Below are 25,631 nucleotides of genomic sequence, written 5' to 3' on the forward strand. Positions count from 1 at the left end.
CCTGCCCTGATGTGAGAGGGATGCTGGAGTTATCCCCTGGCTTGGGGTCTGCAAGTGACTGGCTGAGTGGAGGGCAGGATCAGCAGCACAAAGAAGAGACTGTGCAAGGCAGTTCTGTGCTCCCCACCCAGGGCAGGAGGGACTGCCCAGCACAGGACTGACTCACAGTGGGCAGCACAGCACAGCCCCTCCTGTTTCTGCACTTGCAGCAGAACAAGGGAAAAGCAGGAGCCTTCAGCAACCAGCAGTGTCCTCCCCTGGTGCCCTGGATGAGCTCCTTCATCTCCTGCCTCCTGTACACCAGCCACAGCTCCAACCAAAGAGATGGTCCTCATCCTCCTTTGGCCCACCTGGCTGCAGCTGGCCACAGGAGGGCCCTCTGCGCCCTCCAAAATTTTTGGGCAGGGATTCATGGGGTGGGAAGAGACAGACAGACATCAGGCCCCTTCCCTCACATAGCAAGGGACAGGCAGGACATCTCCCCTCAGCAGCCTCCACACAACAGTGTGCACTAGGGCCACCCTCAGTGCCATTTCCCAAAGGGTTGGGTGAACCCAGCCCCACCCCCCACCCCCATCTGGCCTCCCCTCGAGCAAAGGCAGCACAAACAGCAGGGTCAGGGCTTTGATGTGCTGCTGCTGCAGCACTTGATTGGCACCATGGTGTTAACTGTGGCCCTGGAGGGAGAGAGGTGATAAAGGGGAAGGAGCTTGGGGCCAGCAGTGCCACAACTCCCCCACCTCCTGTGATGTCTCCAGCACGTGGCCCTGGTGAGAGGGGCAGCCCCAGCCCTCCAGGAACAACTCCCCTGTGCACCCAGAGCTGGAGGCAAACCTGTGTTTATCAAGGGGCCAAGGTGAGCAGCCCCATACTCAGCTCTGTGCCCAGGCAGAAATAGCCCTGGCTATTGTGCCCTGGCTTGCCAGTCATAAGGCTCTGCAACAAATCCTCCAAGGTCATCCCAGAGAGACAGGGAGCCCCTTCCCAACCTCCCTTTGGGGCTGGAGCAGGACCATCCCCAGCCCTGCACAAGGCCAGCTGTGGCTACACCTTACCAAGCCTGGCTGACCCCAAGGATGGGGACACCCTCTCCTCTCTGGGGCTGGTCCCTGGGCTCTTGAGGAGATCATGCTCCCTCTGGACCTTCCTGGCCCTGGTCTGGAGCCGAATCCTCCTTTGCTCCTGAATAACCCAGCCCAGCCCTTGCTAACTCTGCCCCAGGAGCCTCTTTCCCTCTCCAAGCTTCTCCATCTCCCTTTGAGTCAATCATTCTTGCTGCTCATTTCCACATGCTCTATTGGCTTCCCTGCTGTTCGGATTTCCCTTGGACAACCAAAGGATTTCCAAAGTTCAGAAGACTGAGCTGCGTTCTCAGGCACAAGAGAAAAGCTGACAGCAATCCTTTCCTGACTCCACACCTGATGTAAGAGCACAGCCCAAGGCTCAGAGCTTGGGAACTGCTGCTTTCTCCAGGTATGGATGGCCCCAGCATGTGCTCAACTCAGCAAGTGGCTAGGTAGATGCTGGGACAGAGCCAGGTCCTGCTCTGCCATGGAAGAATGGTGTCCAGCAACTCCCCTGAGTTAGATGTGGTGATCCAACAGCATGAGGTCTCCACTGTCTTCTTCCTGCCTGTACTGAAACTGGGATAGGCAGCAGATAAGGGGCTCCTGGGCACCCAGAGGGAAGAGAGCCAAGAGCTGCAGGGCAGAGAGGAAAAAGGAATGTCAAGGAAAGGGAGAGAAGGGATTTATTATACTTCACATTTCAAAGCAGCAAGACATGCCAAAAGACATTCATTTCCATCAGGTGTTTAGTACAAAAGCTGGGCTGACAAATGACACCTCTGGGGTCAAGGTCTGCCTACAAACACTCCAGCCCACCACTACTGGTGCCCAGCAGCCACAGCTGACACTGCAGCAAGAAACTGTACAAACCCACCAGGCTTAATGCCCTTGTGCAACACCCGTAACTGAGACTGAGCACAAAAAGTCTCTGGGAAATTAATCTTCAAAATATAAAAATAGTTGAGGTTTCCTGTGAAACAAAATTCACTCATACAATTCCCATGTAACTGACATATGGGCTGGACACACATAAATGTATATACAAATACACACACACACATGCTGATCAAAGACCAGACTCACACACGTACAAAGGGAAAACTTTGCTTCACTCAAATTTGAACTGAACTCTCTCCTTGTGTTTCTCTCTGCCTCCCTTCCTATGCACCACACAGCCCAGCCAGGTTACATTCAGTCCCATTACATTCAGATTCTTCCTGAGCATGGTGCCAAGAGATCTGCTCCTCCCCTGCAACCAGAGGAAAGGAGCCCTTGGGGCCAAACCAGGGGGATCACAGCTGTCTGCACTGGAGGATCCTCAGCAGACAGCAGGCTCAGAGATAGCAGACACAGCCCATCAGGTCCCTACACCTCCTTCAAGGATCATCTGGCACCCAGGGAAAGTAGTGTCAGTTGCAGCAGCCAAGTTCTGTGCAGTGACACCCATCAGAACATACAAATCAGCCCAGATGGAAGGACAGCAGCACAGGCAGACCTTTCACAATTCCCACAGCAGCAGCCGCCAGCAGTAGTGAGATATGCTAAGGCCTGTTCCAGGGCCAAGCCAGATCCTGGATACCTTCATACACAGTCCAGAAATTTTGGGGTGTCTGGGCACAGACAGAGAGGAAGATGCATCCCACTCCCCCTTTTCCCAAGCTTGAGGAGGGGCTGGATCACAGCGCTCTGAAGCTGGCCCTCCTGAAGCTTCCCCAGGGAGAGCAGGATCAGTGTAGCCCATGGGCAGTGAGCCCTTTTGGTAGTTCTTGTGGCATCAGATGGTGCTTCCAGCATGGTTCCAGCTTATGGCCTTTGTTGGCTGAAGCCACACAGCTCCAGCAGCAGTAGGGCCCCGTGCATGCCAGGAGCCCCAATTTGCTGGTATATGTTCCTCAATCTTCAGTCACCACAGAGCAGCACTGGGTAAGCCAGCACCCTCCAAAACAAAAGCATGGCAGTGGGCCCAGGGTGCTGGGTGACAACACGGTGTCACCAGTCCCGTTCTGAGGGCTCCCGGTAAGGCAGCCCCAGATGGATGAAGACATCTTTCTCAGTGGGAGTGGGCAGAGTATGGCCAGATGCCACCTTGACACCTCCAGGGCCTCGCACCACAGCTGAGGTGAGGGCATGCTCTGAGAGGCTCATGCCCTTGGTCTTGGCCAGGGCCCGCATGGAGCGGTTGAAGTGAGCGGAGCCGGTGAAGTAGAGCAGCGCGCAGGCAAACTCGCTGTAAGGCACCACGATGATGTCCAAGCGGCGGTGACGTCGGGCTGGCCCGGGGAGGCGGCACACTCCCAAGTACTTCTTCTGATCACCATTGTCCTCCTGATTCACCAGGTCATCTGTAAGGAAGCCTGGGGAGAGAGAACAGGCAGAGAGAAGTTGGATGGTAGAGACTGATGCCCCCACCCCAAACTTCCTACTGTCCAGACAGCAGCTGAAGTGTCTCATAACGTGATGTGGGACCCCAAAGGCAACCCAGCCTCAGCCCCGACAGCCTCACACAGATAGCAGAACCCATGCTGAGCTGCAGCAATACTTCTTCCTCCTAAACACTGGCTGCAGAGCTGTTACTGGAGGAGGACATGGGGCAGAACTCTTAGTACTTACAAGATGTCCTGTCCTTGGAAAAGCAGCCACCTGCTTCAGTCAGTACCATTCACCTCATTGCCTCCTCAGTCTGGCCATGCTTTGAGCACCATCCCCAGCCCTCTTACCACTCCTGTGGAGGCTGTCAAGCAGCTTGCTGAACACCCCACGGTGAGACTGCCCATCTGGGTGAGTGACCAGCACATCCACATCTCCACAGCTGGACTTCCCCCGACGGTAGGATCCACATGCCACACACAGGAGCCCAGGCTTCAGGGCCAGGGCAGCTTGTCTGACCTCCAAGAAAAGAAAAAGTGATGACAGCAGTCTCTTTATGCCCTTTCTATCAAGGTCCTTTGCTGCCTTGCAGCCTGCCCTGCACCTCCAGGGTCTCCATACAGAGTAGGCACTTGGAAGGCACAGCAAATTGCCTCAGTGAGGAGGCTGGCCTGCTGTCAGAAGCCATGTGAGCCAGGGTAACCTCGACCCACCCCTATAAATGCCCAGCACACCACCACACAAGAATGTGATCTATCATGACAGTACCACCAGTCACCAGCTCCTGGGGTGATAGGGCTGGAGCTGGATTGATAAAGATGCAGCAATGCTGAGGAGGTAAAGTACAGCACAACCTTTCAGAGCCTTTGGTTTCGGAGAGAAGTTTTTCAGCTGTCCTGTGGATGGGAATGAAAGCTCACCAGTTCTCTCCACGAAAAGAATCAGTTCACCACGAGGTGGTCACAGGTCCATTTCAGAAGCAGATGTGGGCTCATGGAGAATCTCCCTAGCAGGACCCAAGACAGCAGCAAATCTGCAAGTGTCCCTTGGGGTTCACTCCTGCCACTATCTTGCCTTTGCAGGAGAGATAGGGTTCATGGCATGGAAAAACACAGCATTTTGGACCAAATGGATGCCAGCATGCATCTGCCAGCAATCAGACACACATAATCAGAACTTCTCACAGTGCAGCCACCTCCAGGCTGGACCTCAGCTCCTGTTTTGTGCAGACAGTGCTAATTCTGATGGCTTCATTCATTAAATGGTTAAAGGCTCCCAAGTCCTTGGACAGGAGTGAAGTATTCTTGGTCTGACTGTGCCAATCACCCTGCTGGCAGCAAATAATTAGGGGCTCAGCAATTCCCAGTGACGAGGCCATCACAGAGGCTGGGGTTCAGGAAGGCAGTGTCCATGCCCACGGCCCCTTGTCACTCCTGGGGATCATCCTTCATTAGCAAGAGATAAACCCATTAACCTTTGCCCCAGAGGTGCTCCAAGGAGCCACAAGCCTTTCTCATGCGGAACAAGCCCTCCTCCGGTGTCCTTACCCCCCTTATGGCTTTAAATGAAGATTTCTAGAAAACTCCCAGCCACACCCAAAAGCCTAAAAGCTCCTCAGATCTCACTGTGACAGGCAGCACAGTGACTAATCCCTCATTCCCTCTCCCGGGCCTGGATCAGAGGTGTATGTGTGTATGGAGGGGAGCGCAGTAATCCCATCAAGATAACAAAAGACCCACCCCCAAGAGCCAGCTCCTCGACCCAGCCTGCCTGGGAAAGGGACCACTCACCACCGAAGTGGTTAATCCGGCACACGGGACTGACACCCCAGCAGGAGCCTGGCAGGAGTGTATTCTTTGTGGCCAGGCTCTGTGGCCGAGTGACAGGGTCACGCTGGCTGCTGCTTCCATGGTGATCAGAGAGCACAGGGGTAGCAATGATGGTGTTTTTCCAAGCTCTCTTCTCACATTAGGGTACACTGGCTTAGTACCCCATAATCCTGGAGGCCCACGGCATATTGGAGTAAGCAGCACCCGTCTGCAACCTGAATCCCATTCACTTCCAGCAAGGATATCCATGCTCTGTCCTCCCACTGACAACCAGCTCACAGGGTGCCTGCAGCTTCCTCTGGAGAAGCAGCACCCGGGAGACAGCTCAGGGGCCTTGGCTGGTATCTCAGAGAGTCAGGAAAGAGAAGCTGGGAAACTGCTCATCCCACCATGACAGACACACCTTTTTCAAAGCAGTGTGTAGAACTGACACCTGTGAAGTATACTCCTTCTTGCCAGGCACTCAAACTGAACCTTCTGAAGGGGCAAAGTAGGTGCTCTGTGCACCCATGCCCAAAAAAGGTCCCCTAAGCACTGACCCTGCTCAGAGGAGAGGCTGAAAAGCTCAAATAGAACAATGAGGGACCCTTCCACAGCACCCACCCTCCTGCCAGGTCTCAGGTATTCCACTCTGAGGGCACAGGGCTGAGTTACTCACAGTCTGTTCTATTTCTGCAGCTTCCTCCCGAGGCATGCGCTCCAGGAAATCCGTGTAGTGCTTCAGCCCCACAGCTTGCTGACTGGTGAGAGTTGCCTTGGTGCGGATATCATCCAGCGTCCGGAAACCCTAATAACACCATGTGATGATATTCAAACATCTACTGCATCTACTTTCAAGCAACCCTTCAAATACTTTCAAGCAACATTTGGGGAGACTGTATTTAACCTGTCTCAACTCCAGGCCAGTCACAGCTTCCCAGATCACATGTAGAGATCACTGAGGGCCTGGCTCCTAAAAGAAGGGATTTAAGCAATCCTACTACTTACACACACCTCTGATCTTCACCCCACAATGACTTTAAACCTCAACTACACTTGGTAGAAGGCTACTGTTCCTAAGGTACTGTGTTCCTACAGCCTGAAAAGAAAATGTGATGCAGGTAACAGAATACCCAAATATCCCAATGAGGGAAGGCCTACAGTGTGAACACAACTGTATTTTTAAGACAGCAAATAATCCAGTCACAAACTGAACACTGCAGGAAACCAGCATCATCTGTGTTCAGAAAATACATAGTTTGTAAAGAAGGAACACACCAAGTGGCCTGGGTTGCTCGTGTTGTACTTTAATATCATTTTTATAATTGCCAGACAAGGTTGATGGCTGCTCTGACACCTACAGGAGCCCAGGAGGCCAACAGGCCAGCAATTGGATCAGAAGCTTTCATAGCCAGGATGTCCTGGCTGAAGCCTGGCTCTTAGAAGTGTCATTGCAGTGAGCAGTGAGATAAGCTCCAAGCAGCGATGCTAGCAGAAGGGACAGTGTGTGTGCCCCCCTCCTCCTAGCACACATCATTTGCCCTCTACCCCCACTCATACTCGTCTCAGCTGCGTGCACTCCATTCTCCACAAACCTACCCACAATGGGACCCAGCCTCACAGCTCCTCCCATAATATCAGACTCAAATCCCACAGTGAATACCGAAAATTGTTGAAGTAATTCTCTTATGCTCAGCAGCAGCCTTCAAACCCTGGTCTCAGAACCTCTTGCGTAAAGCACTAAACTTACCTGACTGTACCACATCTGAGCTGTCTTGACCCCTGCTCCCCAGATGTTGGAAAACAACTCCAGCACAGGCACACTCTCACTGATGTGATCCAGTTTGCGCAGGTGCCCGCTCTCCAAGATCTCCAGGATCTTCTCTGCCATCCGCTTCCCAATCCCAGGGATTTTACAGGCTTCCTGCCAAGAAACCAGAGCCAGTACTAGAAAAGTGAAGGCTGTACACAAGCTTAGGAGCTGCTACCACTAGAACCTGCTTAGCCATTTGATCAGTGATCACTAAGTGTCAGGACTTCTGCCTGATGGTTTCTTCTGTGACATTAACTCAATGGTCAGAGGAAAAGTAGTGCAAAACAAGGACAGGAACACTAACACACTGAATGGCTGAACTGTCATAGCCAATCCGGCCTAGATACAGTTAGTTTTATATGGTATCTCCAATGGTGGCATTTTCTGATGCCTAAGATGAAGGTGGAAATGCTCCTGCATTGAGCCTGGAAAGCCACTTATCTCATGGATGCTCAGATCTGGCCCTGAAAGACTCAGACTCCCTTTTTCTGCTCATCTGAAAACACCACAGGTGGTCAATAAATAAAACTGACATTTGTTTCTCATCTTTCATCAAAACTCACTTGCTGGAGGGAACTGCCAAAGCCTGAAGATAAACTGTTCCACATCCAGAAAGAGAAAGGATTCTGGCTCATAACAGAGCTGGGATGCTTGGTCTACCTCCCTGCTCCACTGCCATGGGAAGGTGTTTACCTGGTAGGAGGTGACTGGTTTGTGGTAGCTCTTGAGGGCATTGATGGCTTTGGAGTAGCCCAGAGCTCTCCACTTGTCCCCCTGGACAGAATAGGCCTTTGCCAGCACTTCCAGTTTCTCTGTGATGCCCTGGTTGTGATTCTCCTTCTTGCTATTGGAGGAATGGGCACAAACCCACTTGCTGGTAGACTGGGCCACTGCAGAAGAGCTGTCACTGGTCTCCTCTGATGATTTCACAGGGTAGCGGCCAGAAATCAATGCTTCCAGATCTCCCTGGGTGACAGCAGCATCTTCTCCTTCACTGCCTTCATCATCAGAGTATTTCTTTAGGGAAAAATAGAAAAGCAGCTGTGTAAGAATAAGTGCATTGCCTCACATATGTCCCCTTGGTACAGGATGCTCCTGAGCTGAGGAAGTCAGAACACTAAGCTACCTCCAGGGCATGCAGCTCTACAACTGGTTGGTTATATGCACACCAGAGCTCTTCACACCTCAAGCTACAGATACACCCTTTAAAGTTCCATGTACATCTCACAAAGCACAGGAGACCAGAGACTGCTGTCCACCTGTGATCCAAGCACACACACACCTCCTGCAGCCAAGCTCCTGAGATCTGACCGAGATAAAGCACCGGTGAAGTGAGCAACTGCTGCTAGCAGCACCCTATGACAATGCTGAAAGCCCTGGCTAGGGGAGTTCCTGACTCCCACTGGGAATTTTTTCACTGGTCTGGTGGCTGCGTAGACACATCTCTCACATTCAGGCCCTAAACTTTCCACTTCATGATGCAGATGACAGGAGATAGGCACTGAACTCTGTTTTTGTGTTAGAGCTACAAAATCTTAACAGGGTAGTAAATTACAACACCCCCCCCCCCATTTTCCCCATGGCTATCTGCAAGAGAAAAGGAGAAGGAAGGAATGACACAAAGGAGTCCACATTCCTCAGTGACAGAAGAAAGAACCAATGTATACATTTGCTGATACCCTCAGTATTAGGATGCCTTTGTGTAGACTTGAGAAACAATGAGCCTTGGCTTCAGGTAACCAACAAAAGGGGGTAGAAGTGGGAAGCTGCACAGAGGCTTTGAAGGCTGCTTTGCTCACTGGGGTCCCCCCCTCTTCTGATGTATAGACACAGGAATCAATGAAGATCCAAGAGCTTCTGCGCTGTGGAACTAACCCTGAATGGCACAGGGATGCTTGGGATCAGTTCAGCAATTACATGTGGCACACAAGTCCTGTTACAAGTTTTTGCAGAAAATCAGCCTAAGTCAGAGCCATATCCTTACAACTTCTGGTTCTGCTGACTAAGGAGTTCTGGAGACACAATTTCTGCAACATACAGAGCTGAAGTCGTTAGGCAGAAGAGGCAAGATGACTACCTTTTGTAATCTTGTTTTATATCTCTGAAAACTGAGTATTTGTTAGACTAAAGCAGTTTTACTTGCCTTGAAACCCTTGAACCACAACTCCCTTAAGACACTGTTACCTCTAAGGACAGGAAAGCCTCAAGAGTGTTCAGATCAGTTAGTACACCCCTTAGAAGCATTTAAGGAGCGTATTAACCAACCACGAGGTAAACAGCTCTGCAGCTGGGGCATGTAAATCCCACCCTCTAGGCCAGCAGCCACATAGGTGACACAGCACATAAACCCAGCTCCCTACACTGAACCAACAAAGCTGATGGACTCTTTCAGACCATATGTGTAAATCCGGTTAGTCCCTTTAGCTTCTAAGATGCTCCAGGATCCTACAACAGCTGACTTGCTAGAGCTGGGTGAGGCTAAGATGTATGTGTTTGCCTAGAGCCCACCTCAGGAGGCAGGATAGCAGCTGAATCCCAGTAGCTGAGGCAATACAATGCTTGAGAGGGAGGCAGCCTGGGGTAACAGCCCCAGGGTTCAGCCAGTGAATAACTGGCACCACTTGCAAAGGCTGCCTGGCAGAAAACCACTATGTCCAAAGCCAGGCACAAAGTGGCTGCTACAGTCTGACTGGTAAGTGGGTTTCCTCACAGGAGTTTAAATCCCAATCCGGAACTCCCAGAGCAGTTCCTGTTCAGTATGAAGCACTGCCACACTCATCATATAGAGAAAATAAATATCCACCCAAGCTAGAAAAGACTCTGTGCTTGAAAGGAGGCTACTTCTAAGTTGATATTTAAGTTTCAGCTTTACGGTTGTATACGGGTCTCAAAAGTGGTTGGGACTATCATCAAAGCATATTCCGTTGGTTCTCCTCCCCATACTGACAGAGTCCTAAGCTTGGGAAAAAAGGATTTCATTGAAATGCCTATACATACATATTGCAGACTAAGAGGAAATATCAATACTTGAGGGGATTTAAAAGAAAAAAAAGCAATAAGGCTTCAGAGTGTAACAGCTGGCTGAACCACCCAAAGTAAACACGTGCAGAAACCAGGGCAGATACACAGGATCTCCAACAGCACAAAAGATCTCTTCTCCCATTAAATGTAAGATTTGTTAACAACAATTGCTGCTAACTTAGAGTTACAAGAAACAGCAAAGATGGGGTTACTGCAAAGTTGATGCAGCCAGCTCTGCCTATAGCACACTAGAGTCTGGGGAAAAAAATCCCTCTACACATATTTAAGAGAAAGTCTGAAACAAAGGAGCCCTCAACAGGATGCCAGTTAGGGAATAACTACAGGGTTTGCAAAACAAGACCTGGGAATGTGTTAGAAAACAGATGATAGATGACTGTGTAGAAAACAAGGCAGCTGCTTCTCTAAGAGGTCTGGGGTAACTTCACTACAGATAGATTTGAATTGTGCAACCGCCCAAAAATAAATCAGCAAACTTAAGCAAAAATACAGAGAAAGGAAAGAAGGCTAACAGCAGCCTGGAGAAGCTGACTCAGAGCAGAGGCCACTTATAACCCAACACGGATATTTTAAGTGCACCACCACAATCGAGTGGCAACCTGATCCACTGCACATGTGTCTGAGCAGGGTCCTTGCCAAGTATGGCTCAGACAGGAACATGGGATGAAACATCAGAGACAGCTTCCTGAAAGGGAGATTTTCTCAGCCATGGAATATTCCACAAAAGGATGCAGGGGAAACACAATCACCAGAGTGAGCCCTTGGCCTGATCAGAGCACCAGGACTGCTTCAGCTGGAAATGTTCTGACAGGGACAGGAATTTAAGGGATGTTCTTTCTACTTTTGACATCTAAAAGGGACACAGAGAAGCAGCAACCATGTCCACAGCCTGAGTATGCCAGGTATGTTCATCAACCTGCTGAAACATCCAAACGCCTTCCCTTTGCAGAGAAAATCTGCCACTGTATCCCACAGGGTTGCTCTTAGCCAGAGAAAGCAGCATGCAGGATCTGCTCACAAGGACAAGAGGCATGAGGGAAGTCTCACCTCAGCCAGCAGCTGCTCTCCAAGGGTGCCCAGGCCTTGCTCTGAGGAATCCCCAACCTGTGCTTCAGTATTTGGTTTCACTGTTCCCTCCTCTGCTGGGGGCTGGATCTCTTCACTGTCCAGGACCTTCTGCTGCTTCTCCTTCTGCAGTTCTCCTTCCTCCAGGTATCTGATATGGATGAGATGTCTTATTATAGGAGAAGAATTTCTCAGCTCCTAGAGAGACTGAAAAATCCTTCTGCATGTTTTGCAATGGACCAAACAACCCACAGGAACTGCACTTCCTCAGATCACAGATTAATTACTCTGTGTTTTCTCAATTCCCCAGTTTCCATTCACCTTGCAACCTGACCTGCAACTTCCATTCCTGTCTACCTACCCTGAGACGCTTTCTCCAAAACTTTGCCAAAATATTTTCATCTTAACCTGTGGCTGCCTGCTGCTCCACTCCTTATTTCCTCTTGTGCCTAGCTGTCAATTCTCTCTTTGCTTTTCATCTGCAATAAGTAAGAAACAGCATTCAATCCTCAGCATTTTTAAAAGAAATCTTGTTATCACTGATGGATTAGGAAGAGGAATCTTTAACACTTGTAGCAAATGATAGGGCTCCTCTTAGCATTTCTGGGCCCTATTCTATGTCTTGCTACCAAACAAAATGCCAACCGCTCACAAAGTCAGAAAATTTCACAGTCTAAGTGGGGAAAAGTGACTTTGAGTCATGCCCACAGGAGCTGCAGTGGAGTTGCAGTGCAAGATTTTGAGCAGAGGTCAAACTTTAGTCCTGTTCAGTTTAGGATAGAAGAACTGTAGGGAAGAATGACAGCACAAGCATGTGTGTACCTGCGAGGGATAAAGACACTGTAGCCAGCAGTACTCAGCAGCTTCTGGTCTCTAATGCAAGCACTTAGCCAGGATGCCTTCACTAACTGCAACCCTGGAGGGAGCCTGGTTAACTTCAGGAGCCGAAAGGCCCGATGGCAGTCCATGTCTTCAGCCACAATGACGTGTGTCACCTCCGAGGAGAGATGGCTGGATACAACACCCCCATTCTGGACAATCTGCTTGTGGAAGATCTCAGCCCTGGCTTGGCCAAGGCCAGCTTGCAACACGAAGGCAGTGACTGATTTCAGCCATTCTGCTGAAGAAAACACAAGGGCATGTGCTCAGTGACAAGGCAGTGTCCCCAGGCAACCAGGTTACACATCTGACATAGGAAACAATGGCACCAGCAGTGACAAGCAGTCTTTCGGGGGCACCAGCTGGATACATCAAAACAACCTGGCCATGATGTCTACAGAAAACACACTTGGGGGGCCAGACTTTCTAGCCTTTAGGGGAATGCCACCTCCATTTACACAAGCTGGGATGGAAGTATTATATTCTGTATCACAGGCATGCAGGACTTACCCTCAGGTATTTCTGTTTCTTCCTCTTTTGGAATCTTTGGAGGGACACTTCTCCCTGAGTCATCCCTCACCTTCTTCCTCTTGGGAAAGGCTTTGACTATCCCTCGTGGCTCCATAGGCCTAGTAAGAAGTTTAGCTGCAAAAATACCAGCAAGAAAGAGGGAAGATTGCTTAGAACTATGTTACACGATCACAGCAGCTTAAGATTCACTTATTTTGTTCATTGTCTTTGTTGGTTTTGGTTTGGTTTTTTTCTTGTTGCTGCCTTCCAAAAATGTTTGCCCTGAGGGAGGCACCTGGAAAGAAGACTTGCAGCACAAGGTCAGAAAAATCAAAGTTAGAAAAACCACGAAAAAGCCACTTGAGAACGCTCTGTTTGGATACTGTAGAAACCACTAAGGCTAAGTTCTTACAATAGAAAACATTCAACTATAACATTTTGCAGCTCATTCCTGCCCAGCCAACAGAACCAACTTAACTTTGCAGACACTTCTTAAGCATATTCCCAAAAAGGAAAGGACCCTCCTGCTGGGGCTGATATCAAGCAATCAAGAAGAGATAAAGCAGCTGATCCACACCAGTGTTTCAACAGCCACAGGTGGAAAAGCCCCAACCTGGCTTCAACAGGAAATAGAAAATTAGTTAAGATTAATTAGCCAGGTCCAATACAGTTACAGCTGTAGCTCTACCATCATAAACATTGAAAAGGTGAAATTTGCAGCTTCCACTATTGACCCAGCCTACCAGGAAGTTCGGTTTTCTGTAGCCCAAACAAAACCCCAAACCACCAACAGCCCCTTCCACCTGGCTGCAGTGTTAAGCCAACACTAACTTCAAGGCCTCCTCTTTGTGCACCACTTTGTATTTTTCTCAGCGGTTTCTTAAAGACAAGCTACCACAGATCCATCACATTAAGGTCTGGAAATGGTCTCACCCTGCCACACCTTCTCCCTGCAGTCACCTTCTCAGTGAAGTGCTCTGAGAGATCGGCCCTGAGTTGGACTCAAATCCCTGCTTCTGCTTTAGAGAAGAAAACTCTGCTGTGTTTCTAAAGTTTGGCTTTTTTTGTTGGGTGTTTTTTTTTTTTTTCTATTTTTTCACAGAAATGTTTCTGTTTTAAGGGCAACAAAACTGCTCCTCTGAAAAGTTATATTTTCTTGTATACAAAGGAAAAAAAACCCACCACACCAACACATCCCTAAGCCAGACTCTTTGCGACTAAGAAGAATGTTTTTCTAAGTAGTATTTTTGGTAACTTAAACCAAATCGCACGCACTCCAGGCTTGCCTTGCCAGCACCCTCAGCCCACCAAGACTTTAACACCACCAGCCCAGAAAAAGCCGCACCCAAAATCTCAGGCGCAGGAAAAGCTCCCCCGAAACCCCGCGGCTGAGACCGAGACCGGGGGAGGGGAAGGGGAAGGGAAGGGAGGGAGCCGGGACCGCTCTCCGCACCAGGGCCTGCGGAGGGACGGCGAGAGGGCCGAGACCCCGCGGGGGGGGCGAGGGGGAGGACCGGAGCCCCTCTCCATCCCGGCCTCGGGGAGAGGTAGGGTCCCCCCAAGCCAGGTGGGGCGCGGGGGCTTCCCCGCAGCAGCGAGGGGGACACAGAGGGTCCCCGTGTGCGGTCCCAGCAGCGGGACCCCGCTCACCTCCGGGCCGGGCGGCAGGAAGTGCTTCCGGTGGTGGCCGGAAGTGTGAGCGTTGCTGTGGCGACAGGGCCGGGGCGCCATGGCGGTGCCGAGCTGGCTGGAGAGGCTGCGGGCTGCCAGCAAGACAGCGTTGGTGCAGGACGGTAACTGCGGCGGCGAGACGGGATAGGCTTCCCCCCCCCTCCCCGAGATGTTTAGGGGGGACCCTGCAGCGAGCGGGCGTGGGGAGGGAGCGCTCACGGGAACAGTCCTGCAGCCGGGATAGGGCCCCAGGAAGAGACTCTGGGCCATCGACGCGGGGACAACGCCCCAGGCAATGCAGCAGGGCCCTAGACAAGGGAACAGAGCCATACTCCCAGGGATAGGGGTATTCCGGTTTACCCTCACCACCTGCCTTGCCTCCAGGGAAGCGGAAGATCCACTACTTGTTCGAGGATGGCAAGGAGATGGCTGAAGAGTACGATGTGAAGACTGGTCAGTTAGTGAGTAAGTGGTGCTCCGGGCTGACTTCCAGCAGACGTGGGTTGGGGCCAAACTGCAGCATACACAGCAGCAGGTCCACACTCACAGAACTGGGGAGTGTAGAGGGACAAATCACCCCTAAATGTTGTGGGAGGTAAGCACACCTGTATCTGAGTTTGTAGGGACAAAGTATGTTCATTTTGGGCCACCAATTTCTGTGGTGTTGTAGACCTTGCTTTAGCCCAGGATCTCTCCCACACATCTGTCACAACAGACTTGGACAAGACTGAGTGGGTTTACCATCTTGCATAGCCAGGCCCTGAGTCTGTAGCACATGCTGGGGTGAAATATGCTTTTTGGTGGCTTCTGCAACCACAAACACTCAAACAAACAAAACCAAATCAGCTGTGGTATATATAGCTCCTGTTGCAACCCCACCATGGCTTCAGTACCAAGCAGCAAAAAAAGACAGGCAGAGAATTTCTGACTTCAGAAACAAGCCAGTTAACAGATCAACTCTCACCAAAGTGGCAATGAATGGAATTAAGATGTGTATTTTCAAATTGTATCAGTGTGCTGGGTGACTCGTAGACATTTGCTGGAGTTGTTTCAGAGCAGAATAATTAAAACTATCCTCCCTTTCACAGGTAGAAAATGGCGAGAGAAGAACACCCTTGGGGGCTCTGGCAAGTGGCAGATCGAAGTGGGAGAGCCAATCTCACCACTTCTGGGAGCAGTGGAATCAGAGCTCATAAAGGAAAGCAGCTCCAATGTACGTAAGGGTCTGCCAGCAGCACTGTACCTAAAACTACCTTGTCTTGTGCCTGCAGCAGGAGTTAGTAGACCACAGATCCCTCACAGCCCCAGGAGACAGCCTAAACATGCCCAGCACTCCGCTACAAGTCATACCAAGGGGGCAGAGCTGGGCAGAAGGAGCCACAGCATAGGTTCTTCTGGGTTCTTTAACAGATCTGTAGTGCCAGGACAAGTCAGTGGATGAAAAGCAGAAGTGATGACAATGAAAGGCTGGTGCAGGCAGCTCATAGCAGGCTGCTCTTTAACATGGCACAGGCCTGTTTCATCTTTGCTTAGTGGGCAGAGGTTTCAGTCTGTCACCATCTTTCTGCACAGCACACTTGGGCAGAGCCAGGACTGAATCCAGCAGGTCCCTAGGGTAGGCCGAGATTGCCTGTGAGGAAGAGGCCCAGTTTCCCTGTAACCCTGTACTGCAAGACTCCTTCAGTGAATGCTTTCAGCCTCCTATAAAGCAGGGCAGGCAGTGCCCTGGCTAAAGGTAGAGCAGTGCTAGGTCTAGGAAAGTGTTGCTCAGGCAGCTTCTTGAATTCCTTCCTAATGATCTGTTGTGAAGGAAGAGCTACTCCAATATGGAGCCTCTCAAGGTAGTACAGGAGGACGAGACAGGGAGGAGAGGAGAGGAGACAGCTGGAGAGCCCTTACTAAAGGTACTTGTTTGCTGTAGCCTGTCTTCATGAGGAAGGATACCCTGAGCAGCTTCCAGTGGCGGATCCGTAACCTGCCCTATCCCAAGGAGGTCTACAGCGTCTCCGTGGAGAAGGAGCAGCGCTGCTGTGTCATCCGGACCACCAACAAGAAGTCAGTAAGGACAGCACTGCAAGTGCTGGTAGTCCCTTGGGGTGGGCTGACACAGAGGGCAGCCTAGTGACTGCACAGGGGGGTTGTCCTCTCTGGCCTTCTATCCCTAGTTTGCAAGGGCTGAGGGGCCCCACCTCGCAGCTGCTTGTCTCCTGCTGTCCTATTTCCACTCCCAGCTGCCCCAGACAGATTTACAGTAGAGCCCTTCAAGCTCTGTGCTGGCCTTTGCAAACTTACCTCACAGTTCCAGTAGCATGGTGTTTGCTCTATTCTTTCATTGTGAAATGTTGCTCCCTTAGAAAAATAAAGAGTCTTGCAGACCTTTTGAAGCTAGAGCATCCCATCTTCTCCCTTTGACATGATACTTTATCTAGTCATTGTATCTCAGAATGCATCAAGCTGCAGGTTTCAACAAGTATAGCACAGTCACAGGCACCCAGGCAGACAGATCTCCCCACATAGTCATCACAATGCCAGTGATGTGATATGGAAGCAGCAAGAAAAAAAGGCAGACTGAATTTGGAAAGGAAGCACCACCACATTCTGCCAGAAGAAATTTGAGATGGAAAGAAAAAAAAAAAAGGCTTCAGCATCATCTTATACTGTGTCAGTGCATCACATTTCTCATGGCACCCACTATACCCCAGAGCATTTACAGCCTCAGGGAGATGTGTGGATGAGCAAGAAGGAAATATGAGGAGAACAAAGGAGGATATTGGAAGATAAATGATAAAGATGTTTACAAACAGGGATAATACACCAGTATGGAACGCTAGGCAGGCGGCTCTCTGCTTGCCTTCCCTCCTCAGTATTGCTGTGGAACAGATGATGAGACTGATGAGTAAACCAGTGTTTCCCAACCTGTCTGCTTTAAGCCGCTTTCTGTCGCTGGCTGCAGGTGGTGCTGTTGGCAAAGAACTGCTCCGCTGTGGCTGCTGAGAGCCTTTCAGGGGTGGCAGAACACTCAGTCTTCAGGCAAGAGTTTCATCAGGGGCCGTGGCAAGGGGAGGTTTGAGCTCTACAGATGAACACACCTGGACACTCAAAAAGCTGGAGGAAGCTAGCAGGAGGAAGGGGCAGTCTGGCCCATGAAAAGAGCAAGCAATTCCAGCTCTTAAATACAGAAAGATACTGGCCCAAATGCATACAGACGGACTCACAGGAACAGAGTGACACTTTAGTAGGGAGATCTGTGTAGCAAAGATGAACAAGATTCCCATCAGCCACAGGAAGCTAGGACAGCAAGGGAGTACATGAGCCTAAGTCCAACCACGTGCTGTCACAGAAAGGTTTATCTACTGCCAACCCTACTGATAGTGTGTAAGTGGGAACTTACATTCTGGCATGGGTACTGTGAGGTTATAATGAACCACTGAGGCTTCACTCATGCCCTGCTGGATTTTAAGCTTTTTTTTTACCACTCTCAGGGAAGAAGCTGTCCCCCCATAAGCAGCCAACACCCAAACATTTGTAGGCTAGTGTCAGAGAGAGCTGAAGGACCAAGTAATGGCTCAAGGCCTGCATATGAAAGTTAAGGACTTTTGGAGTTAAAGCTGAAAGTCATCTCATCAGGGACAAGAATGACTTTGCTGTCAGGGAGCAGGGACAGAGAACAGCACCAAAACACTTAGTCCAGGCTCCAGGATATCTTACATCGTTTCTCCTGGGTCTCGGCCAGGGCAAGGCATCACTCAGCAACTATTTCCAAGATAGCAACAAAGGCACGGAGTCCACAGAGACCACATCACTATGGGACAGAAAGGAAGCCTCAGAGCCTCTGCAGCCCTTGGAAGTCAGCCACGCTGCTTCTGAGCAATAGAGCTGTGCTGACCACCAGCCAGAGGCACAGGCGACAAGATGGGTTGCCAAGTCACTGCTGAGTAGCTCAGCTCCAAATTCTCAGCATACCAGTAGGAGTTTTTCCTACACACTGACAAAAAGTGGGTTTCCAGTAGGAAAATAAAGGTGACTTCACATACACACTGTGGATCTCAGGCCAGGATCCCGGATCAGAGTGCAATACTGCCCTTGGCCATGGGGTGAGAGGCGAGGGCAGAGAATCAGCCTGCCTCGGCTGGGATTCCCGTCAGCCACCTCCCCAACCCAGACAGAAGCTCTTCACTCTCGTTCCCTCTGGCCACGGCAAGGGCTGCTCAAGTGGGATTTGCTTAAAACCTCTTGCTGTAAAATAAATCCATTAAACGAAACTCTAAAAACAAACCCAGAAAGCCACCTCCCCAAACGCCAAACCTGATTCAATTATTGTAGCGAGAGGCAGTGGTAATGTTAGGAGGAGGAGGAGGGGGTGGCCAGGCAGATCTGGTTTCCTTTGATCTTGTCACAGATTTTAGTTTGAAGCCAGCCAAAGCCATTCTTCTCCCCATCTCCTTAGTCCTGGGGCAGCAGAATGCTGCTGTTTCATTGATGACTCCCAAGGCCCTTTGAAACAGTGGGGTTTTTTCTGTGTACTGCCTTTTTTTTTCTTTCTTTTTTTTTTTCTTTTTTTTTTTTTTTTTTGTCTAATCGGTAAGAAGTTAACACTTCCTTAACATGTCTTTGTGTTCATCTAATCTCTGCTGTTTAACCTTTGACATCTCCCTTATTATCCATGTCTGCCACCTTTTCCAAATACCGACAGCAGTGACAACACAGAACGGTTTGAGCCCTGCGGTAACAAGCTGCGTACATTCCTCCCACTGCACCAGGAGAGCCATTTGCCCTTTGTAGCTGTTTTCACCCTGACTTGGAAAATAAACTGCAATTTGGGCAGAGGTAGCTAGAGAGGCCAAGCCTTACACATGGCGAGCTGGATAGAGAAGAACCTCTCATGGCATGACAACAGCTGCTGCCTGTTCCCTTTCTGCTCTGAGCACCTCAGTACCAGCTACAAGCCAGTTCCTTGGAGATGGTTGCCCACAGGAGTTCTGGAAGAGACTAAGAAACCAACTATGCCTCTACTTGGGCAAAGGACCACCAACTAGTGCAGCCACAGAAAGAAGCAACAGATATAGGAAAGCCATGCCAAGGACGAAAGATCTCAGGAAAACACAGACAGGTCTACAAGGTTCTGGTTCCAAAGTCTTAGGAAATCTCTTAGATGCCTAAGCAGCTTCTAACTACTCCAGTTCTGAGACGAATCCCCTTTCCTGCATACTCAGTAAAGGCCAACACTCAGTGTTCAGGGGAAACGCACAGGTTGGATAAGAAGCTGGCAAGAAAAGCCCTTTGTCCTCTGCTTGGATGTGAGAGGTAATTGGAAGATTGGTATAGAGACCAGGGAAAGAACAACTAGGGGGGCTCAAAGTGCAGAGAAGCACCACAGCCAACATGGGAGCTGCATGGAGATGCTGCAGAGCAGAGCTCAGGTGACTACATGCAGCTACACCTGGAGCTCTGTGTTTGTCTGAGCACCACCATGCCACCAAAGCAGGAGGTGATCTCAGTAGGACAGCAGAAGCAAGTAACGGGCCAAAAAGATGGGTTTGGGAAGGATTACAACACAAAATGGTGCATCATGCAGGACATGTAAGGCATAGGGCACAAGGGCTTCAGCAGGTGTTTTGACAAGACTCAATAGAAACTGGTATTTAGAAAGAATGAGAGGCAGTGAGCAGGGACGAAGAGACACTTCTCAGTATGGCTAAGTACTCTGTCCCTAACCATGTCTGGCACTGGTCAAGGGCAAGATGGAGGGACCAAGCTTGCTCTCACACACCAAAAGCCTTCAGGACTTTGCCAGCACTGTATTCTAGTTTAGAGGTTTGTTTCCAATGCTCCTGCCAGCCTGGGGGCACCAGCAGGCACAACATGGCACAGGGTCCTCCTGCCAGCCTTAAGAGGATTATTGTTCATGTCTGCCTTGCAGAGCAGCACTGCGTAGCTCAGCACCACTAGCAGGGGAATAGGAACCTTCTTTACTTGTGTCTCCTCTCTCATTTGAAGGTACTACAAGAAGTTCTCTATTCCTGACCTGGACAGATACCAACTCCCCTTGGATGCAGCTGCCCTGAGCTTCACCCATGCCAACAACACCCTGATCATCACGGTGAGGCTTTAGCCATGCAGAACAGCACTTTGCCCTTCTCTTTATGGCTAAAAATAAGTTTAAATTCTTGCATGTGGGGAATCCCAGCAGAGCAGGGAGATCTGCTGAGGGTCACTGGTGAGTCCCCTTCTCTGTCACGCAGTCAGTGGGAGTCTCAGATTACACTGGCACTGACGCTAGCCAGGACAGCCAAGCCACAAAGGGGGCCCTGCTGCTGCTCAAGGTGACTTGCAGGTGGAAGAGTGTCTGTTGTGCCCCATTTTCCATGGTTCCCCTCCCTCAGGCCTGAGTAAGCCTCCACTCTCAGTTATAACAAGTTTCTTGGAGAGGAACACATGGAAAATAGATACTTCCACACATATGGTGGAAGTGAGGGACTAGCAAGACAAGCACTTTTTGTTGCAAGAGGCAGACAGATGCTTTAGAGCAGCAGGTGCTGGTCTTCTTAAATGCAGAAGGTGGCTACCCAGAGAACATCCCCTCTGAGAAAAACCTTGCAGCAGAGCGGGGGTGCATGTGCAGCAGAAACAAGCCAAGAGGAGCACCTTCAGTCCTTCTGAGCTTGTTTGCTACAGATCAAACCCTTGCCAAAAAGCACCTGCATCCACCACTAACTGCAGCTGGGCAAAGGGGCTCTGAAGGGAGGATAGAGGAACTGCAACTCTTCTCTGCCTGCCTTTTAAAAAAGTATGTATTATATTTATATAACATGTGGGAGCATACAGTCAGTGAGCACACCAGAGATTCTGCATGACACAGCTCGCCAGCATCTTCCAGAGGGGTTGGTGGGAGCCAGGACTCTATATCCAATTGGAAAGTTTTACTTGCACTGTAAAAGACATTCCAGATCTTGGAAAATCTCCCTAGCATGATGGCACCACCTCTCCAAATAGGCTTCAGAAGTAGCCGGTAACAGAAAAGCCTCCCTGGGTAGGAAAGCCCTGGCCTCAACTGCTTGGGAGCAAAGGCTGGTGAGGAACACTAAGGGCATTTCTCTCTTTCCTTCAGTACCAGAAGCCAAAGGAGATCCTGGCTGCAGAAGAGCAGTTGCAGAAGGAGCTGAAGAAGATAAAGGCAGCTAGCAGTGGGGATGGGGACTGTAAGACCCAGTAGACAGTGGCTGCTAAGAGGCTGAGGTAGGAGGGAGCTCTCTGGCACAGCTTCTTGGTATTTATCTTGCCTTTCTAATAAAAATTACTCCTGTTAACAGAGTCGTTTGGAGGATTCTTTGCAGGCCCAGGGAGATGCTGGGGCAGTCGATCTCTTTACTGCCCCGTTTGTTGAGTTGTACAGACATTTATGATCTTTCTATAAGTTGTGAGAAGCTACTACAAAGGAAGTACAGCCCTCTCCATCCTTCATGAGCAGGTGAGACATGAAAGCTGGTAGTTCCCCTTGTGAATTCCCTGTCTACCACTATCACTGAAGGCAGGATCATTTGGAAAACAAGAACACGCTCCTGGCAGCCCTTACCTGCCTGAGATGCGCTGGGAAGTAACTCCCTCCTGTGCTGTTGTGCAAGGTCCTCCAAGCAGTTAGAATGATGTGGTGGTGGCCGTGGTATCTCTGCAAACAGCATCAATGCTTAAACCTGCATGGGCACAGCCTAGGAAACAGGGTGAAGAGGAGGACACCCAACTACTTCCTTACTACCAGCCATGCACAGCATGAGATGCAGACCACAGGTGGCCATGCAGAGTGCAGGAACTGAAAGGCAGCTGCCTTCATTTGCATAGCATGGAGGGGAAAATGGTGACAGAGGCCACTGGCCAGCTCAGGAGTAGCAGCAGCAAATCCCTTATATGAGGGCACAAACATGGCCCATCACAAACCCTGCTGCATAAGGACAGCTGCAGTGGGGCTGCTTTAGCATCTTGCTCTCCAACCAGCTACTGTCTTTACCCTGCACCAGCCATCCCTGTACTTAGATTTATGCATGTCCTTCCATCCCAATTCATATTTGAACAGCTCCTACCCAAATTAACCCTCTTTCAGGTGAGCTGGTCATGGGCTCCCAGCATAGCTCCCCTGATAAGGACTGCTTTCAAACCATGAAAAATCTTTGTTGCCTGGCTGGCACATCCAGCTAGAGAATCAATGCTGGTGGCTTCAGGACGCACCTGCAGAGCTCTCCCAGTGGAGACACCATCAACTGCAGAGCTCACTGGAGCCAGTGTGCCAGCCTCACTTGCAGCTTCCCCATTCGCCAACATCACCTGAGATGTGAGGGTGCCTCTTTCTATCCACCAGGGCTGGCATTACAATGAGGCTGCAGCTCTGCAAACAGGCTTCAGACAGGAAAAACTTAAAAGCAGTTACAAGAGTTCAAGACCCACCAAGATGGGCTGCAGAAAAGGAACAGCAGGACTGGCAGCAGGAGTGTTGTAGGCAGGCCTGCAATGGGAGGAGTCCCCTGCACGAGTGATACTTGGTCACCTGCTCAGCTGACATACTCATTACTTCTATGTCCCTTGCCTAACATCCCAGTGCAGTTAAAAAACCCCTCTCGTCTCACCTCACAGGTACTACTTCACAGCCTTTCCCTGGGGACACTACCAAAGGCATTTAATATATCCATCCCTCCCAATTTCATTAAAGGACCTGTAGCACACCCTGACATGAGAAAAAACAGACCTTCCCCACTCCCAAGCTCACTCTCTCTGGTCTATTATCTCATGCCCAATCACTTACCTAAAGCTCTCCTCTCATGCAGAGCCCAAAATGCACCAAGAATACTGCTGCAGTTTTTAACAACCCCCAATGCAAAGCACAATCTTTTCAGCAAGAGCTCAGTGCTACCAATAGCCCAGAGGTCCCCCTGGAATCATTATCTTGGGCTAGCAGTCTTTGGCATCTACAGCTCTGAGCTGAGGGTTGATTGTTCCATCCATGGCATCTTTTCAAAGCAGTAGATTGGTGGCTGGAGCACTTAGACATCAACTCTGCCAGTTACACAAGGAGAATATGCAGCACCATGGTAGCTAAAAGGGAGCTGGCAGCAAGCAGGCATGAGTGACAGCAGAGGCACAGATCAGGAACTGTGACAGGGAGCTGTGCTGGAAAGACCCTTGTGAGAACGTGATCCTACAGCAACACCATCATTTTAAATTATTTTGCACCCTGAGCTACTCTCTCACATCCACTGGGACTGCAGGGCTGCCTTTAAGCAGGTGAGGAGCTGGTTGGGGCTGCAGCAAACATCCTCTTCCAATTTTTGTGCATCACAAGGAAAGAGCAGCCTCTTGACTGTGGAAATTACCTATTAATTTGTAACAAAGCACCATGCTGGGTGCTTTGCCCTGGAAGTGCTCCCAGTTTGTGATACAAAACCTCTCCTTTACCCATCCAGGTTAGCCTCAGCCAAGCAGGGTTCATGCACCTTCTTCCCCAAGGAATACCAGAACCTGAGATCACTTCATTCACTCACAACACATTGATCCACAGATATCCACACTCACACAGACAGCACAGAGCACCATGAGAGCTATGGCTGTTCTGAGACTCAGCTCAGGTTCATCAGGCTGACACAGAGGAGCAGAGCCCACTTAAATGTGCCTACATGATCTCAGTAAATCACATCAAGAGCTTGGTGTTTGCACTAGTCCAGTTTGCTGCTTCATTAGGCAAGCAGCAAATGAGTCACAGATCCTAGTTTTTTAATTCTTGTTTGAAAATGTGACACAAGATCCCAGAAACTGCCTTCACCACAGCAGTGCCTAAGGGTCTAGCCAGGGAGAGTGATCTATTATATATATAGTCTGAAAATTGGCCCAACCTCCTCTGCCCAGCTAGGCCTCTTAGATCAGTGGGTAACACTGCAGCCCCTTTGGAACTTGAAACAAAACATACAGTCTCTTTTGTTTCCCTTCAGAGTTTTATTTAGCAAAATGCGACTGTTGCAGCCCTGCCAAGTGCACAGCCTGACCCAGCAGCCAGCTTGGGGAGGCTGTGCACTGAAAGCAGGGCTGGCTCTGCCTTTTAGCTCAGTTTTTCCTCTTGGCTGCAAAGGACAACACAAACAGCTGTCAGGAGAGCAAGCACAGGTGGAAGGTGGACCCTGCTCCAGGCACCTTTCCCTTCTACTGTATCAGTTCACCCCACACACAGCTTAGACTTGCTTCACATGGCTCAGAGCTTGGCTCATCTCAACCTGACCAGCTGACAGGGCATCCTAGCTTAACTTGCCCCTCAAATGCTGTATCCACAGAAAAAACCCCAAAAGAACATAGTTAATAAAACAAACCCTAACTTCCACAAAATAAAAAGGATAAAGGACAGTTGGCCTTTATTTCCACTAGCAGGCAGGTGAGGTTGAATAAGTCTGGCCTTTTGTGCACTCTTCATTGTAGCTTTCTGGCAGACAAAAAAAAAATCCCTTCAGAAGCCTTGAGGGTCATTCTCACCTCTCCTGCCCTGCAATTCCCTGAGCCAAGTGTCAGCCCTGCTGAGTTGGGTGACCAGAAGCAGTTGTGGTGCCCTTCACGGGGCCGTGAAGTCTAGGACGTGCAGGGCTGATGCCACAGCAGCATAGAGATGGGTGGTACTGAAACGGAGGCAGTACACTGGGCTGCTGATGGGTGAAGACAGGTGAAAGCTCTGCAAGAAAATAGAAGAAGCAACTTTTCAAAGAAGAGGTCAGCCCACAGCCCCCAACTAGTGTTACAGACCTAAAAGTGGAGATGCCTGAGCAAAGCAGGCTTTTCCCTGCAATATAGGTTAGGTGGGCTCACCCCAAAGACAGCCCAGCACTCCCTCCACCTCCTCTTTGAAAGAGACAAAGGCACTGGGCTGCTGGAGAGCAAGTTAGAAGCTCTGCTGCTGCCTGGCCTCTGGCTGGCTCTCACCTGAAGGCACCGAGTCTGCCGCTTATCCCAGAGGCGCACCACACCGTAGTAAGAAGAGCCACTGGCAATCATGTGGTTCTTATCACTCCTTATGCAGTACAGGGCACTGTCATGGGGTTCTTCCCACTCCTGGACACACTTCCTGCAAGAGCAACACAAACCAGAGAATTGAGGCCCAATCTGCCTGAAGGAGCAAATTCAGCTGCAGCTGGGTCCCCAGACACAAGGAGAATCCAGAAGCTTCACACAAGCTCCAGATGCCAGCTGGGTAGGCTCACCTGGTGCTGGTCCGTATGTCCCAGTAACGGATGTAGGTGTCATACCCACAAGAAAGAAGAAGGGAGGGTGTTTCATAGAAGACATCAAGAACTCCAGCTCCACGGTGGAAGTCAGTCCCTAAACAGGTCAACAGCTGACCACTGCAATGAAACACAACCGAGGAAGAGTCATTCAGAGCAGTCCGCCCTT

The 25,631-nt window shown here is 50.1% G+C and overlaps 3 protein-coding genes across 7 annotated transcripts in view; 1 reads left to right on the forward strand and 2 right to left on the reverse strand.

Moving 5' to 3' along the window:
* Nucleotides 1-1,727: 1,727 nt before the first annotated feature.
* On the reverse strand, nucleotides 1,728-14,228 carry POLL (DNA polymerase lambda). 5 transcript variants are annotated; one of them, XM_071748463.1, is made up of 9 exons: nucleotides 14,199-14,228; nucleotides 12,549-12,683; nucleotides 11,982-12,279; nucleotides 11,142-11,310; nucleotides 7,749-8,072; nucleotides 6,993-7,166; nucleotides 5,922-6,050; nucleotides 3,785-3,953; nucleotides 1,728-3,421 (listed from the first exon to the last, which is right to left on the reverse strand). In XM_071748463.1, the coding sequence occupies exons 2-9, from the start codon at nucleotides 12,661-12,663 to the stop codon at nucleotides 3,057-3,059; spliced, it is 1,743 nt and encodes a 580-aa protein (XP_071604564.1). In that variant the 5' UTR covers nucleotides 12,664-12,683; nucleotides 14,199-14,228; the 3' UTR covers nucleotides 1,728-3,056. The 5 variants fall into 5 exon arrangements, with proteins under 5 accessions (XP_071604564.1, XP_071604565.1, XP_071604566.1 ...); XM_071748464.1 differs by lacking the exon at nucleotides 14,199-14,228 and adding an exon at nucleotides 13,492-13,645; XM_071748465.1 differs by lacking the exon at nucleotides 14,199-14,228 and adding an exon at nucleotides 13,482-13,642.
* Nucleotides 14,217-21,526, forward strand: DPCD (deleted in primary ciliary dyskinesia homolog (mouse)). Its single transcript, XM_071748469.1, has 6 exons — nucleotides 14,217-14,341; nucleotides 14,604-14,684; nucleotides 15,308-15,432; nucleotides 16,141-16,274; nucleotides 20,217-20,319; nucleotides 21,328-21,526. The coding sequence occupies exons 1-6, from the start codon at nucleotides 14,278-14,280 to the stop codon at nucleotides 21,430-21,432; spliced, it is 612 nt and encodes a 203-aa protein (XP_071604570.1). The 5' UTR covers nucleotides 14,217-14,277; the 3' UTR covers nucleotides 21,433-21,526.
* A 2,648-nt stretch (nucleotides 21,527-24,174) lies between these two features.
* FBXW4 (F-box and WD repeat domain containing 4) overlaps nucleotides 24,175-25,631 on the reverse strand; it is a 58,685-nt gene continuing 57,228 nt past the window's right edge. Inside the window, 3 exon segments of the mRNA XM_071748470.1 lie at nucleotides 24,175-24,915; nucleotides 25,164-25,305; nucleotides 25,442-25,582. Coding sequence (XP_071604571.1) covers nucleotides 24,799-24,915; nucleotides 25,164-25,305; nucleotides 25,442-25,582 — 400 coding nt within the window. The 3' untranslated portion in view covers nucleotides 24,175-24,798.

This window comes from Heliangelus exortis, chromosome 7, assembly GCF_036169615.1.
Source record: "Heliangelus exortis chromosome 7, bHelExo1.hap1, whole genome shotgun sequence".
In the NCBI taxonomy this organism is placed as follows: Eukaryota; Metazoa; Chordata; class Aves; order Apodiformes; family Trochilidae; genus Heliangelus; species Heliangelus exortis.